At 32.7% G+C, this 16,840-nt stretch overlaps 3 protein-coding genes and 1 pseudogene across 3 annotated transcripts; 1 reads left to right on the top strand and 3 right to left on the bottom strand.

The window, feature by feature from the left end:
- Positions 1 to 138: 138 nt before the first annotated feature.
- Positions 139 to 1,440, bottom strand: LOC111286455 (universal stress protein PHOS32-like). The gene is made up of 4 exons (XM_022876426.2): positions 965 to 1,440; positions 758 to 867; positions 548 to 666; positions 139 to 453 (listed from the first exon to the last, which is right to left on the bottom strand). The coding sequence occupies exons 1-4, from the start codon at positions 1,137 to 1,139 to the stop codon at positions 363 to 365; spliced, it is 495 nt and encodes a 164-aa protein (XP_022732161.1). The 5' UTR covers positions 1,140 to 1,440; the 3' UTR covers positions 139 to 362.
- A 1,406-nt stretch (positions 1,441 to 2,846) lies between these two features.
- LOC111285582 (uncharacterized) lies at positions 2,847 to 5,586 on the top strand. Its single transcript, XM_089761712.1, has 6 exons — positions 2,847 to 3,222; positions 3,306 to 3,651; positions 3,751 to 4,026; positions 4,115 to 4,412; positions 4,889 to 4,996; positions 5,099 to 5,586. Exons 2-6 carry the CDS (start codon positions 3,328 to 3,330, stop codon positions 5,209 to 5,211), a joined length of 1,119 nt encoding a protein of 372 aa, XP_089617838.1. The 5' UTR covers positions 2,847 to 3,222; positions 3,306 to 3,327; the 3' UTR covers positions 5,212 to 5,586.
- Positions 5,587 to 9,327: 3,741 nt separating this feature from the next.
- Positions 9,328 to 10,117, bottom strand: LOC111286204 (copper transporter 6 pseudogene; annotated as a pseudogene).
- A 2,346-nt stretch (positions 10,118 to 12,463) lies between these two features.
- On the bottom strand, positions 12,464 to 13,239 carry LOC111285630 (copper transporter 1-like). The gene has a single exon (XM_022875165.2). The coding sequence runs from the start codon at positions 13,129 to 13,131 to the stop codon at positions 12,667 to 12,669; it is 465 nt and encodes a 154-aa protein (XP_022730900.1). The 5' UTR covers positions 13,132 to 13,239; the 3' UTR covers positions 12,464 to 12,666.
- Positions 13,240 to 16,840: the final 3,601 nt, after the last annotated feature.

The following is a 16,840-nucleotide window of genomic DNA, read 5'->3' as shown; positions in this document are numbered from 1 at the left end:
CTAGTCAGAGTAGCATCTTCTTTATTAAGGCGGCAGACAAACAATTCAACAGGAAATCCCACCAGCCTTTTTCTCTTCCTCCCAAGAACACACAGAATCACAGAAACAAGACTTTAACAGGTTCAGGAGTCCTATAAATAATAATAACAGAAAGCAAAAGTTTGTCATTAAATACAACCATGAACAATGTCCATGTACATACAAAGTTTAATTACAGCAACAACATCGAACTGATCTAAGCAATCTCAGGATCTCAGCAGAACCTGAGAATCAAGATATCCATACATCCCCCTAGAGACACAAGATGACAAGTTATTTTCAAAGATACAATACTTAGCAGAAAACTAAATCAGACTTCCAGATCAAAATCCATGAGCACTAGGGACCTTGACAATTGTTACGGAGCAAGTTGCATTTACCATCACATAGTTGCTCACACTTCCAATCAGTACCCTATTTCAATCAAAATCAGAAACCGTCAATTTGTTTATTTCCCTGTGAATGATTTGAACCAAAATAGTTCACCCTTCAAAAGATAAAGATTTACCTTTGGATGGTGCCAAGGCCTCTGCTACCTATGACCATACAGTCAAGCTTCAAATCTCCAACAGCTTCACATAGTCCGTCCCTGGCATCGCCCCAGTAAATTTTTGCGACAATAGTCACCTGTAATGAGTTTGGGGCAAAATCAGATCCAAGATCAACAAATAATGACCAAAAAGAAAAGGAGAAATACACATAGAACTGCCAGGGAAACCTGCTTCTGCCTGGAAGCAGTATCAACCAAGTCCAAAACCTCAGGATCAAGGTCAACCTCATAATTATGCATCACCTCCTTCTCTCGAAACTCCGCCAAAGGAATCAAAGCTACACAAGCAAGATGATCAAGTCAAACATCGTCGAATACAAATGATCATAGCATAAAATTGGATCACAAATGAAACTGAATTGTGCAGTGACTTACGTGAGCCAGTGGTAGACCAAAGAAGGTTGCGAGACTCATCACCCGGATGGGCCTTGACATGGATGAGATAGAGAGTATCACCTTTGTCTATCAGATGGTCAATTGCCCATTTGAGAGCTAATTTGCTTCCCTTAGAAAAGTCCACAGCTACACCAATTTTCCTATCTTTTGTCATCTTTTTTCTTTAAGAATTCAAACCCAGAAAGAATAATGAAATCTGATCACAGGAACAAGGTCTCTAAGTCCAAGCACACAGTTTCGAGGACACTTACGGGAAGCTATGAGATGTTACTGTTTAACTTAGTTGAAGTTGAGGTAGGCTTAAACTGTAGTTGAACTTTAGGTAGGCCTTTCATATTTCTTTTTCTTTCGTGTTTCTTACATTGTCAAGGCCAACTACTGGCCAAGGCATGGAGTTAAAGTCTCGCGGACATCGAATCTTAAGTTTAAAAGCCGTACGATTTTGAGATTCGAATATTTATTTATTTATTCATTCGATATTTTAAATTAATTTATTTATTATAATTCATATTTTTTTAAGATATTATTCTATTCGAATATAATATAAATTTTTTTATATCTTAATAATTTTTTTTTATGTTTGATATAAGATTCATGATTCGATTCGTAATATTTTTTTTCATCTAATCTCGTAATATTTTCGTCATAAAGACTGATCATCATGTCTATTTTTCTCGATGTACGTACTTAACGTAGATCAAACGATATAAAATTGATTCTGATATCACTTATCACGATTCGAGATTTAAGCTTCGAATCCGTGTGACTCAAATATCCAAACATCTACACATTAGATATTTCAAATCAATATGATCATCACAATTCACATTTTTATGAGATATTATTCATTCTAATCATCTGATCTCATAATTTTATTTTATAAAAAATATTTCATAAAATAAAAATAATATTAATTTTTTTATATCTCAACAATCCTCCGACACGACACGAGATTTAGAAATTCTCTTTAGGTCTTTGACAAAAGATCGTCCCTGCTATTGCTGCCGGGCTCTTTTTCGATTTGGAGAGTTTCGGTTCAGGCGTTAGAATTTGGCCCAAAAATAAACTTCAAGCTTAGGTCTTGACTCTATGATCCAATGCAAGCCTTCCAACTTTTAAAAAACAACCCAATTGAAGCTATTGGGCTGAATAGGAACATGCCAATTAACATTTTTCCTTCTTTACTCAAATGCTTAAGGTAGAGATGAAGTTGACTTAGTTTCGGCCAATCACTAAAATAGCTTTTATTTTTTCTGAGATTAGCATCTGCTTGGGATCTAATATTTGATCTTTTCTCTGTTGTTGGAGAATAATTTATGGAAAAGAAATGTGAGGGGAGGTTTTGATAGCATATCCATACCATTAACATCTGGAAGCTAAAGTTGATTTTCCAAAACAAATATAGTTTCGTTTTCTTTCTGATCATTTCTCAATCATCATTTCGGCTAACTCCAAATTTCAATACCAAAACTATCCAACCAAAATCTAAAATCAGTGCACTACATTCAGTCTCACCCAATCCATTAATCAACTGATTTTTGTTGACTAATAGCTAAACCTTAGGAAAATAAAATAAAGGAGAAAGAACAAATAAAAGCTCAAAAAAATCATAAAATAAACCAACTTTTTTTTAAAACAAAATTCAGTTAGTACAAACTGATCCAGTCTTTTTTTAATGGCTAACTTTTTAATAATCTTTGCCTTTGTTTTAGATGACAAATGGAATAAATGGTTCTGTTAATACTCTTCAATGTCAAGACAGAAGAGAAGTAATCATCAGTCAACCACATTACCCGTTCTTTTCTTCGTGGAAACAACAATCCCTTGAGCTCAAATTTGTACCTTCTTCGACGACTCAAATTTAATTTGCAAAAAACCCCATTTGAACACCAACCCCCTGACTACTCCAATCCTCGAATTGTTAGTTTACCCAGACTGCAACTCCCTAACAAATGGCAGGTGAGTTTGCGTAGCTGGACAAGTGTACGGTCCAACCTACGAGATAGAGCCTACATATAACACAAACACAGAGCCTAAAAAACACTCTACGGGTCTTTCTTAGACCTGGTCATCCATGTCCTCGACTCAGCTTGTCTTGTTTATTTAATCTTTGTCTTGGAAAAAAAAAAAAGAACATATTCCATTGTTCCATTACTTATAACTTCAGTTAAAGTCCCACCGGACTCTCTCTCTCTCTTTTTTTTTTCTTTTGTTTTTGTACATGCGTGAAAGACCAGGTAATAATTGTATCTTGCTGAACCAGCAACATCCATAATAGCAAATCATCAACCCACTTACCTGATTTCTGTTCACTTCACAGTGCAAAGCTTGTAATTTCATTTATGATGGCTGTTGACCTACACAACTGTGAGTTATTGTTTCCGTCTCAGTTTTTCACTCCTCAAGATCGCCTTGATGGTCTTTCAGTGGACAACAGCAACTGCAGTAGCAGCAAAAACAAAGAGAACAAGAACAAACCCATCAACCAAAACGCGTCTTACTTATTTGACTTATCTGATTCTGGTTCCGAGTTTAGTTCACTTATTGGCTCTGATCAGCTGAGTTTAAGCTCAACAGAGAGCAGTGGAGAGGAAGACAATTACATTGGTGAGTTGACTCGCCGGATGGCTCAATACATGCTTCAAGATGAAGATGAACATGAAAAGGTATATTTCCTCTTCTTGATCATGTTAACAAGTATTCAATTTTAGCTTCAGGTTGAAAAAAACTGATCCTTTTTTTTTTTTTTTGCTTTTGGTTTTTAGTCCTGGGGTTTGTCTGGTTCACCAAAATCAACGCTGTGGTCACAGCTTGGCTCGAATCTTGATAGTCCTGTTGGACCATCTAGGGGGCCATCTCCTCCATTAACACCTATGATTGGGAATTTCGAAAAGATGAAGATAAATGAAGAAACAGCCACATATAACCAAGGTGGGAGATTTATAAGTAAATCAACCTCAACCCAAGAATCCAGGATTAACCCGAATGATGGATTTCAATCAAAGCAAGCCCTGATTGATGATAAAATAAGAGTTATCCAGGTAAGCTTGGATATAAACCATTAGTTTTTATTATTTATGACTTATTTACAAAGGAAATTGCACTGATTTTACTTCTTATAATTTATAGTTTTACAGGCTTAAACAAGAGCAAGCTATGAAGCAAATGGAACAAAAGCCAAGGATTAAGCATCATCAAAGCAAAGGAAGAGTCTTTAGTGAGTTTAACAATGGCCAAAAGGTTGCCCCTAACTCTTATAATCCCTGGTATACGCTGCAGCAGCAACAACAACAAAGCAACCAACAAGCTGGTTCAAATATGAGGGCGGTTTTCCTTAATGCATCCGGTTCAAGGAATGGTTCTTGTGGAACCGGTGTGTTCTTGCCTCGTGGAATAGGAACTACATGCGAGTCACGCAAGAAACAAGGTTAAAAAAAGTACCCTTTTCGATTTTTATTTTTTATTTTTGGTTCTAAGAGTAATTGTAAGTTTACTTTTATGTAACTTTGGGGTCGCTTTAGGATTTAGCCATTTAAGCAAAAGTTTGGTTTGGTTTGTTGGGGTGGTTAGGAGTTCAGTGGACGATCAGTTATCCCATATGCCGATTAGGATTGCAGTGTTTGGGTTTCCAAGTTTTGACTCTGGATTCTGGTAAATGGTTTTATTCCCATGTTCCGAGATTCCTTTTCATCAACTAATCTTTTCTCGTTTGCTAGTGTCCAAGATTTGATAAGTGTGAAATGGAATCTTCTCTTTCTCGTGGCCCACCTAGTTTAGTCCATTTGCATGTTGCTTCCAACAGGACTAGTATTTTTATTACCCTGGTAGATTTAGATTTGCTAGTCATTGTATAAAGGTATCCCTTGCCGGATGAGATATTTACCTGGATTCTATTTTGATCAGGATGTGCCACAGTTCTGATTCCTGCAAGAGTGGTTCAGGCCCTGAAGCTCCACTTTGAGAAAACAGGTGTTCCATCAAGGTTCAATAGTGGTTTTCCTCTGGAACATGGTAGTTAACTGATAATCGACCAAAAAATTTTTCTTTCGCTTTTTCGGATTTGTCTTCACCCTTTAGCCTGTCAATTTAAAAACTTTTCCTGATTCCATGCAGATGCTTCTGTGACTGGAAGGAATAGCATGTATTCACAGCAAAAGCGTCAGTCCAGGACGGTGCCGGCTATGAACCATCAAGAAATGGGTCTACCTCAAGAATGGACATATTAAAAAAAGAACCCTCTCTCCAGCACATGGGGTTGTTTGTCACTTCTAATTTTTCAATTAAGCTAAATGGAGGGAAAAATGCAAGTTCAGGGCAGAATAAAGAGGAAGAAAAAGGACAGAGTGTTCAAATTGTAGGGAATCTACAGAGAATATGACAAATTAATACTAAAAAGGTTAAGAATACGTATTTTTCTTTCCTTTTTTTCCTCAATTTTAGGGTTGAAGTTAGATGGGCAAATAAAATAAATGTGCTATGAAAAGATGGGTACAGTCTTTTGTACCTTCCTCTGGCTGGCTGGCTGGCTCAAGTCTTTGTAAGTTTGTTGAGGATGTGTTTTGTAAAATCCTTGTAATAAAATCAGCTATTACTAATATGGACTTCCTTTGGTTTCCATTGCCATCAATGTTTTTTTCCCTATACATATCTAAATCTTTTCATGTCATCAGATTTTGACAAATAATGGAAATTGATTGGTTTTTCATAGGTAAAAGTCTTTGATTTTTCACATCTTAACTGCACAATATTAAGTGGAATAATCATGACATGAATTTCTATTTTCTACCCTTTACTGCAACAATACTGAACTTCTTTGTGTTAGTTCTGCAAGGGATATCAATGAAAATGAATGGCTGAAGATCAAGTGATAAAATTAAGATTAGCCCCTTCTCCCTTTCATAAATGTTCTATTCAAGTTTGTTGTGCACCTTATTTTATAGTTATGAACATTAACTTAATAAAGCTCTAGGGCAGAGAGGGCTACAACAACAACTGCAACAGCCCAGAAACCAAATTCGTGCCTTTCACTCAAATACCATAAAGGAGAAGACCCACTTGGTCCACTTTGGAACCGTACATCAGAGACAAATACGACCAGAAAACTAATCCATTTGGGTCCACTCCATCTCTGTAAGCTTGAAAATTGCTTTAAAGTTTCACCTGATTTTCCAAGCTACTTCGATGAAAAGACTGTCCTTTAGCCTTTTTATGTTCTTGCCAATGGTAAGACAGGGTATTTTTCAGATCTGCCAGCACCCGGAAGCTGCGTGCACCCTTTTGTCTGTTTCGCTGTGTTTTTCGTTTATCTAACGCTCATGGTCTACGCCCTTTAGACTACTCGTGCGGGCGAAGTTGGTTGAGGGACCTTCTTCTCTGAATCTTCCATGTGGAATTATGTGTTTGCTTCGGTTTTGTGGGGGTCAGATTCTTCCATTACAAGATCTAATGACTAGTCCAAATCATGTCCTCTTATATGCTGGATCGAATAACCATGTCGGTATATCACTTTTACTTTTCTAAATATGCTCTTGTTTTTACGGCTGATGTAAAATTAATGGAAGACATGTTTTCTCAAATTTTAAACAAAATTTGCAGTACCAAGAAAAATATAAATGTATTGAAGTGATTCATTCATCATAATTCCGATGAAGTTACTCATTTGTTTTCACATTAAATCAGGCAAAGGAACATGAGAAAGATGAAATTGTTACCTTTCCCCCAAATAATTAGTTTTGCCAAGTGAATCAGTGATCTATTAAACCATTTCTCTTCAGGAAAAATGGATTTGGTGCATTGTTATATTTTGCAATGATGAAAGTGATCGATCGGGCATTCATTTGCTTTTTTCAAGTGCTTTGATCGCTCAAGGAGAGCAAATTTTTATGGCTAATTGTGGATTTTTCCGCTTCAAATATTCCCAGCAAGTTTGGTGATGGGGTTTGATTTGTTATCACTTATCAGCACATATTGATGTATACTGCAAAACAACTTACACAGAGGAAACCTGACCCTTGACTTGTAACCTGGGCTGTATTTTTGTTAAAATTCAATTTCATAGCTAAATTCAATACCGTGCAATTTGGGAACGGAGGGGATTGGTTGAAGAGAGCAGTTAGAAACTTTAGCTTCAGCTTTGATAGTTGTAGTGTTTGTCAACGTCAGGAGAGAAGTAAATGGGGGTAGGCAGCTAGAGGATCGGAAATGAATATTCTTACCAAGTTATGTCCTTGATTGTCTTTGATTTATGACAGTTTTTCTATCAAAAAAATAACATTCAAGCCCATATATTAATCTGTGGACATGGTATTACGCTTACAAATATATTACAAATATATGCATGCAGGATCCATCAAAATAGTGATTGATAGTAACTTTCCTGTTTGAAAAGTCAATGACAACCTAATTCTCCTTGACTACTACTTGGCAATTGACGGGGACGAACTGCAGGCGGAGCAGGAGCCCGTCAATTGGGAAATAACATTACAAACAGTGATTTTTAAGAAGAAAAACAAGGCCCTCCGTGATATCTGGCGGTTTCAGATGCATGTACTTGATGGATGGATACGAGCTGGGATTTCTTGATTAATAGCAGTTTGCACTTTGCACAAGGCAGTAATAATAAAGGGACCACTGCCTCTAATTATGGATATATGGGGACAATAAAACAGGCCAACTGACCCTGGTTGGAAACCTGGAAAGACAGCTGGAAATTGTTCCGGTCTTGTTATCTTAATTGGGAAGAAGCTGAAGAAGATTCTGAGATGACTCAATGGATCTACTGCTAATCCCATGTGCAGATGAGCTATCAAAGTTCTAATTAGATACCAAGCAAAACTACAAGTGGCAGGCAGCAACATGCTCTCAGGTTCCAAGAGAATCCTCCCTTTGTCACAGTCTAGAAATTAAGATAAAAGCTAGTCGATATCTCATTCTCATGGGATCGATTCAAATTCAGATCATCCAATTAGGGCTGTGTAACTTTAGCTTTTTACTTTTGCCTTTCAGTGGTAAATATTCTTTTGGGTATAGTAATTTTATCTTGACCCTGTAATAACCATTTTTGTTTTTTTCTTTTTTTTTTTTGTGAACGATGCACTTTAATTAGGCCTTAATGTCGAATTCAGGGGAATTCTATTAGTCAACGTTAAATACATACTGGAATGAGTTAGACAAAGAGAGGGCAGTCTCTATTTCCAACTTTGATATATCAATTTATTGTTACGAAAATCTAAAATTTAATTAAATTAATTCATATAATTATTATTAAATGATAATATTTAATATTTGTATTCGAATTTCATAATCATTTTTTTTATCTCAAACCGCAATTTTTAATGTAAAAAAAAAATCATTGTCACGGAAAGGCCTAGCTATTTGTTTTACAGGGGCCTACACAAAGTATATATTTCTAAATCTCAGCAAGCTACTTTAGGAGGTAAAGCTGAAAATTCATACTTGTTTATTATACCCTGTAAAATGAGAGAATTTGTAGGATATCAATTACTCTCAAGATTACTGTGTAAAATTAACATATCATTGTATTTTTCATTTATCTATGTAGAGTCCATCTCCAATGGCACCTAAAAAAAAAGCAAGTAACAATATAATATCAGATTTTTTGATGTTTCTGAGATTTTTTTTTTAATATATTTATGAGAAATAATTAATTCATGATTGATTATCCAAATATGCCATTCAAAAGCACCAAAGTCGTAATTCTATTCATGAATGATGAGGGTTCTTTATGTAGATGTTATAATGTGTCGTGGGAGAGAGAGCGAAGAGTAAAAGGAAGATTTTGTGCTCAACTTTTTTCTATGACAAATAACGTATATCAATAGGCCCAAAAGTCCCAACATTTTTTCAAAGAATAAGGGTGAATTCACCTTAATTGAAGCTTGTAGGCCCTATTGGCTATAGTTTTGAGGCTCTTGAACCACCCTGCAAAAGTTGTTGAGCCGTTGTAGAACCTTAAATTCTCCACAATTTGGTTGCCGGCATAAATTAAACCGATGCAATCCGCTGGTGGAGCCTAGACGGAGAACAAAAGGCTAATGCCTAATGAAAAATTTTACTTAAAATAGAGGCTGTTGGGATTGAACTAATAATGCATATATATATATATATATATAATAATTAATACCGTATCCAAAATTTTCAAGGAAAAATAATTTTTGTGGGGACAGAAGCAGATAATGGACCCAAGAAACAAAATTCTTAATTGGCATTGACACCTCTCGAAGGCTAAAATTAATAAATTTAGGTTTACAAGTTATTGTAAAATTTAATTGGTTTTATGATCATGTCTGTCAAAGATGGGCAAAAAAAAAAAAATCATGTCTGTCAATGCTAACTTTACATAAATGGTCACTGTAGGACAAAAGGCAAAGCCCTTGCTTTTGCTGGGAAAAATAATTAATTCCTAGCTCAATCTCATATATGAAGAAAATAGAAAAAAAAATTATTTGATTAAAATGCTTGATTAGGATTCATACTTTGAACATGGTAAATTATGCTCCCAATAAGCCAAACCATTCTATTATTCCTTTTCTTGAGGAACTGAGAAAAGAAAAAAGGATGCAGAATCCAATCCTCATGCAATAGAAAAGAAACATAAAGGTTTTTTTCTTGATAATTTTGGTTCTCAATTGATGACAAAAATCATTCCGTAAGCAACACATAGGAGGAAGATCAGAGGTTTTTTCATAAGACAACATTTCTGTGTTTCTCTTGAAAACCCTATTACCAACAACAAAAGGCCCATGGTATGACCAGCAACGGACACAAGAAACACCAAAGACATGACAGCAAGCATTACCAAATAAGCAAGACCGACCCTCAACGTTTGCACAAGACCAGCTGAGACATTGCTTGATCCTGGTTTGATTAGCCGAGAATAAGAGATCCGTTCAACAAGAAAAGCAAGAACAAAGATGAATATCAAGGCTAATGCATACATGCCGACACGCGTCCTGGGCCAGCCTGAGAAGAGGATCTCGGCGTTCCTCCCCCAGAAGAAGACCATATGCATCATCATCATCATCTTGTGGTGGCGCATCCCAGAGGTGTCATTGGTTTACTGTGGTGGTGGTGGTGGTGGTGCCATGCCTCCATGCCATGATCATGATTCATTGTAGCTATGATAAGTATTGTAAAATTTTATTTTGATGGATATATGATGGAAATTTGTCTCAAGTTTAGATTAAGGTTTTGGGTGGAAATTAGTGTTGGATTTAAGAAGACAATGATGATGATGATTGGGGTTTTTAAATGATTAATTGTATAGTACATTAATCCCCTATTGTACCATTAAAATTTGCACTAATCTTTAATTTTGATTGTCCTGATCCCTACATATATGGCAAGTTCCATTTACAATTTGTTTTTCCAAAGATTAAATCCAAATTAAAAAAAAAATTAAATGATTAAAAATCCATCCTTATATATGCATATTAAGACCATGGCATGAGAAGAAGACTGACAATATTGGAGTTTTCAGCTTTTCTTTTTCTTTTTTTTTTAATCAAGGAATAGTGTCTATTACACATTGTACTGCCCTTAGAAAATGCCAGAAAATGTTTACTTACATGTTATTTATTTAAATTTTTCCTTTTTTTTTTCTCTCTCGACATATATGCCACCATCAAACTAGATTATTTGTTATATATGCTTTTATCTGTTAAAATCGATCCTTCATTTCCCTCGTTTAGAATGCTTTGACATTTTAATCTCTTGTTACTGGCTGCTGTCAATGACGAGTACTGACGACAGATCACATTTATAATGCAATGACAGTCGCCTTAAAGAATGTTGCTCTTACCCAATCATTTTCACTGTTCATGCATATATATAATTCAAATTAATTAATACATATCAATGAGTTATTATTTCAAGATTGAAAGTATGGAATTGGAACTTCAATCATAAGTCAAAAGATTAAAAAAATTAATTAATAAATCTCACAAAATATAGATAGTAATGTAAGTGTCTGTGTGTTTTGAAAACTATTATAAAAAAATATGAATCCGAATTAAATCTAGACCTATCTTAAAACTCATGAAGCAAGCAAAAAAATAAACTCCGTTAATTTTAATTAGCTAGACTCCAATTATTTCACCTTTAAAAATAATTAAATGATTCATCCATTTCCTTTAAAAGCTAGTGGGTTTCAATAAAAAAAAAATTATTTCAACTGCTGGGTTTTAATAATTAATTAAAGGGGCTAACAAATAGCAATTAATATTGGAGCACATAGATTTATGGAATCACTGCTAAAAACCTGACCCTTCCCTCTACTCGAAAGAAAATTAATTGATAATCTAGCACTTCTAAAGAAGTCAACTATCTGGAATTTGGCTTGTCACATAGGCAATGTGTTGTGATCATGCATCAGCCAGAGAGGGATCGAGGAGAGGATGGATACATAGCTAGGAACCATTAATTTTTTGCCTGTTTCTCATATAATGAAAGGCAATAAGGCATGTTCCTTGCCTTCCCTGAGAGAGATTTTTCCATGGGACGTGTGGCTGATAGGGTCAAATATCGTCGCCATCTTATCAATTCTCAAAGTTTCTCTAGAAAATATACAAGTGGAGAAATGTAACCCCTAAAAAAATACAGATGTAAAGATTCTTTATTGATTGCTTTTTCGATATATAGGAAAAGTGGTTTTGATTGATGGGATAGCTTGAAGTACCTTTTTTATTTTCATTTCAGACAGAAATTAGTTTTGCAATTCATATATATTGCGTTGTAAATTGTAATTACTAAGAGACGATGCCATTTGCATGCAAGCTCATATCGGAAGCATGAATAAAGTACAAGTTCATTATGCATCTTCTGCTGAAATTTAAAATTGTGTAAGTATAGGGATTGTCAGAATGAACTTTAAATCACTTGATCAAAGATTTTGATTTTGATCAAATAATATTATTCACATTCATATAAGTTTCATGCAGAACAAAAATCTAACATTTGCATTCAAAAACAAGGAATACCCTACAAATTTTGTACAAATTTCAACAATCTTTTAGAGGAGTTTTACAATACTTTAATACATGACAAGTTTGCAATCATTCCTGTCTAAAAGACAGTACAACTGCATTCCAACTAGAAAACACGCACAGCTAGTAATAATCCAAGGATTGTGGTGGGATGGCCACTGCTAATTGCAAACATCTGTTTGAGAAAGAACTTAAATGGAATTGTGTGAAGGTGAATGGAGAAACAGGGGAATCCACCAGGGCCAAATCCTGGGTGCTTTGTACCCTTTAACAATGACATGACATGCAACTTCCTGGTTGCCTTGATGAAATCACATCCTTAGGAATAAGATTGCAGACTTGTATAGTCAATCATCAAACCCCACATTCATTAGGCATAAATGTTGAATGGACTCTTACATTGTGATTCATAGTACTTAATCTGGTAATAGCCTGGAAAAATCACCAAATTTTCATCCTAATAGGCCAAAAGATATCAACGGGCAAAAAAATCCATATTTTTTCAGCAATCTATAGATTCCATTTTTTGTCAATTGAAAAGCAAATATAGAGCAAAGCATAGATTAAGATTAAGAATCCAACTTGAAGAAAAAAAATAAAACATAAGTTGTACATAGCTTTCAAAGATCACTAGGAACAAGTCCGAACACCAGCAAGAACTGAAATCAAATCTTGTATTCAACAACTCATGGGAGGAAGATCAGATGTTTTTCCAGGAACAGGGGCAGATGATTTCTTGAAAACTCTACTGCCAAATAACAAGAACCCCAGAGCATGCCCAGCCACAGCAGCCAAGAAAACACCTCCATTGAAAGACATGATAGCCAACATCACCAAATATGCAAGACCAACCCTCAAAGCATGCAACAAAGTCTGAACAAGACCAGCAGCCACATGGCGTGTTGAGCCAGGCTTGATCAATTGGGAGTGAGAGATCCATTCAACCATGAAAGCAAGCAGAAAGACAACTATCAGGGCTAAAACGTACATGCCTGTTCTTGTTCCTGGCCACCCTGAGAAGAGAATCTCAGCGTTCTTGCCCCAAAAGAAGGTCATGTGCATCATCATCCTGTGACGGTGCATCATCCCGCCAGATGATTGGTTGTTCATGCCATGCATGTGGTCATGATTCATATTCTCCATGGCTCTTTCCCAATTTCCTCTCCCTCTTGAGTGTGGGTCTGGAAACTGTGGAGTTTAAGTTGTGAAATGTGAGGTTTTTGATGAGGTGGCAACTTCAGAATCTCTAGTATTTTGCTTGGTTTATAATAGGAGGCTGCTGTTGTGGGGAGCTGATAGTACATTGGAAGTTAAGTGTAGTACTTGTCGGACGAAAAACAATAGCACCGCTGTATCTTAAAATTTAATTTGGAAAAAATCAATTAATATTATGTTTTATTTTTTAAAAAATTTATTTTATATAAAAAATTAAAAATTAAAAAAATTATATTAATTTAAAATTTTATATGCATGTTTGATATAAATAAATTATTAAATATAATAATTGATTTGTAAAAATATTAATTTTATAAAAATAATATAAAATAATTTATGTACATCAATATAACTTAATCCTTTCTCAAATATGTATATATATATATAAACAATATACTAATAAAAATAATATACACAAAATTGTAAAATAAAAAATATTACTATGATAATATTAAACTTTTAAAAATAACAAGACTTTTAATAACACAAATTTTTTATTTTTTGATAATTTAAAATTAAAATAAACAAATAAACAAATCAATCTCAAGTAACATTATAATCCTCCTCTATATATATATATACCAAGAAACTTTAATGCTCCATATATTTCAAATTTATAAAAAATGAGATAAAATTGATTGAAAATGTTTTAGATTCATGGAAAATTTTAAAATAAATTTTTTATTTAGAAATTGAAATAAATTTTATTAGAGATTAATTTTTTTAAAAAATTCATAACTTAAGAATAAAAAATTATGAATATTGAAATTTTAAAAAGTCTTAAAAATTAAAAAAAAAATTTACCAAAAAAGAGTATTTTGTTGGGGGGGGGGGTTCAAGACCTGCAATGGAATACAGAAAGAAGAGACAAGCCAGACAATAAGCCAAAGTTAATGCCAATGCTAAAATAAATAATATTAAAAATAAAAATTATAGACAAACTCGTATTTGAGACTCAATTTTATATCGCTGTTAAAAATAACTTTTGTATTTAAAATTTATTATTTAATTTTAATATTAAATAATAAAATATATAACTTTTTAATTAAAAAATCCAACTTACAAAATCAAATAAAAACTCTTTAATAGATACTTTTGGTGTGGATGAAAATACAAATTATATGTACATACTTATTGTTATCCAACAAAATTACTGAGTTATCGAAAGATGACTCTATTAGTATTATGCCACTTGGATGATGCAAAAGTGAGCTAAGATTTGGATAGATATTTATAGTGGCAGCAATGAGTAGGGTATAAATAATTAAAATATTTTTTTATTTTAAATTTTTTTATTATATTTATATTTATATATATTTAATAAATATTTTAAATTTATTTTTACCTTCATCTTTATTTTTTTTATATTTAATCGATATAAATAATTTTCATAATCATAATTTATATAACACTCCATCCAAAAAAGTTTTAAAAAAATCGTATTTTGATCCAAGTATTGAAACCCACAGATGTAGACCCAAATCCATTAGCATGAAACTTTTTTTTTTTCAAGTAAGGAGTGAAAAAGTGCTTTTGTAAATGTGGAATCAAAAGCTTTCGTATTTTAATATATGTATTTAATTTATTCAAAGTGGGATTCACTTTTTAGAGAATATTAGTTGAAGCAACAATAAAAATATTTTGTAAGGATATTTGAAGTTTTGTTATAATATATAAGTAGAAGTTTAAATTTAAATTTATGACATATTTTTTATGAGATAGAATTGTATAATTTTGAGTTAAAACAAATAATAACTCACAGGTTTGATGTAAATCTCTATAAATGGTATCAAAGTTATCACTAATCAAACATGAGATAAATGCTATGTGGTGAGAATCATTTTTAGAATCTTAACATCTGATATTATCTTGGATCTATGTGTACTTTGTGTTGAGCTTACTCAACATTTAATATGATTCAATAGATCTGTGTGTTTGTATTTTATTATTATATATGTAAAAATTTAAACCTAAATTGTGAGGTATCTTTTGAAAGATTAAACCATGAGATTTTCGGATCAAAACAGATAATATCTCGTAGGTTGGATGTAAGTTTTCACAAATGGTATAAGAGTGATCAACAGTCGGACGAGTATTAAGTACTATATCGTAGAAACCACCTCTAAAATCTTATGAAAGTTAATTACTACATGATGAGAATCACTTTTAGAATCTCAATGTCTAGTTTGATGTTGTGATCTATGTATACTTTATGTTGGGTTTACCTAACATTTGGTGTGTTTTGTATTACGTTTGATAGAGACATCAAGCTTTAATAAAGGAGTTTATAACACATTAATCCCACATCAAAATAATTTAAAGTTACGCTGTAATATATATGTTGAGATTTAATTCTAAATTAGTGAGATATTTTTATGAGATAAAATCATAAAATTTTTGAATTAAAACAAATAATACTTCACAAATCGAGTATGAACCTTCACATATTTATATGTAGAACATCTTTGGATTCACTAAAATTTAGTTCACAAAATCGTACTTTTAATAATAGAAATATTTTTATAAGATTAATTTGGATAAAGTAAATTTTGGTTATATATCATCAAAATCAATTTAAGTGCTCCTTTTAATTACAGCTTAGGGGTCTAAATTTCAATTGTAATAATTGTTAATCAAATTTAAATTATTTAACCATATAATAGAAAATTAACTTAATTAATTTATATAATTATTTTTTAAATATAACATCCAATAATTTAAAATAAAAATACCAATACATATACCATATTTGTAAAAAAAAAAAAATTGAATCATTGAAATATAATCTTGACCGTAAAAAATTATTATACTTTTCATACTATTTAAATAGTCATATTTATTTAATATATAATATAAAATTTAAATAACCAAATTTGAATTATAATCTTACAAAAAAAATCAAGAGCACCAAATATCACATGAAAGGTGATAAAATTTAAAGCGAATATATGACATAACCTATAAAGTATTTAGTGAATTATCTTGAAAACAAAGAATAGTAAGAAGAAACCATTGCTTAGCTACAACTAGCAAGTGAAAGAAAGTGTAAGTTTCGGATTTAGATGCTGAATCTAAAGTTGCATTTCTTGATTCCTTAACCATTTCCTTGCCATTAGGCAATTAACTACAAAACACATTTGATTATCATCATTATCATCTTCTTTCATTGAAGATTTGGAATACCTATTTTGTTAGAAAATCAACACATACACGTAGTATACATGAACAAAATAATAAGCTTAAATTAAGAATAAGAACACATAAATATATTTGTTTCAGTCCAACTCAAAATGACCTACTCTAAACTTAATCCACTATCAAATAAATATTTACAATTGAAAAATTTTTGGAATGAAAAAAGTTTAACAAAAACTCCTTACTCAAAACTTAACCCAAAACCTAATTATATCATTTTAATAGCCCACTCTCCTAGCTATTCTCTTGATGTCTAACTATCTGAGATTACTAATAAAACTAAAACATTTTATTCATAAGGGTGAAATTCCTTATATCTTTACTAAACTTTCGGTGTGGGATACAAGATAATTCAAACTCTTATAACTTCACTTTAACTTTTGATGTAAGATTTTCAAGGCAAAACCTAACAAATCCTCCCTTAACTTGAATCTCCAAACAC

Source organism: Durio zibethinus, chromosome 6 (genome assembly GCF_047325235.1).
Source record: "Durio zibethinus cultivar Kanyao isolate XHJ-2024 chromosome 6, ASM4732523v1, whole genome shotgun sequence".
Lineage (NCBI taxonomy): Eukaryota > Viridiplantae > Streptophyta > Magnoliopsida > Malvales > Malvaceae > Durio > Durio zibethinus.
This window is presented reverse-complemented; position numbering and strand designations above follow the sequence as displayed.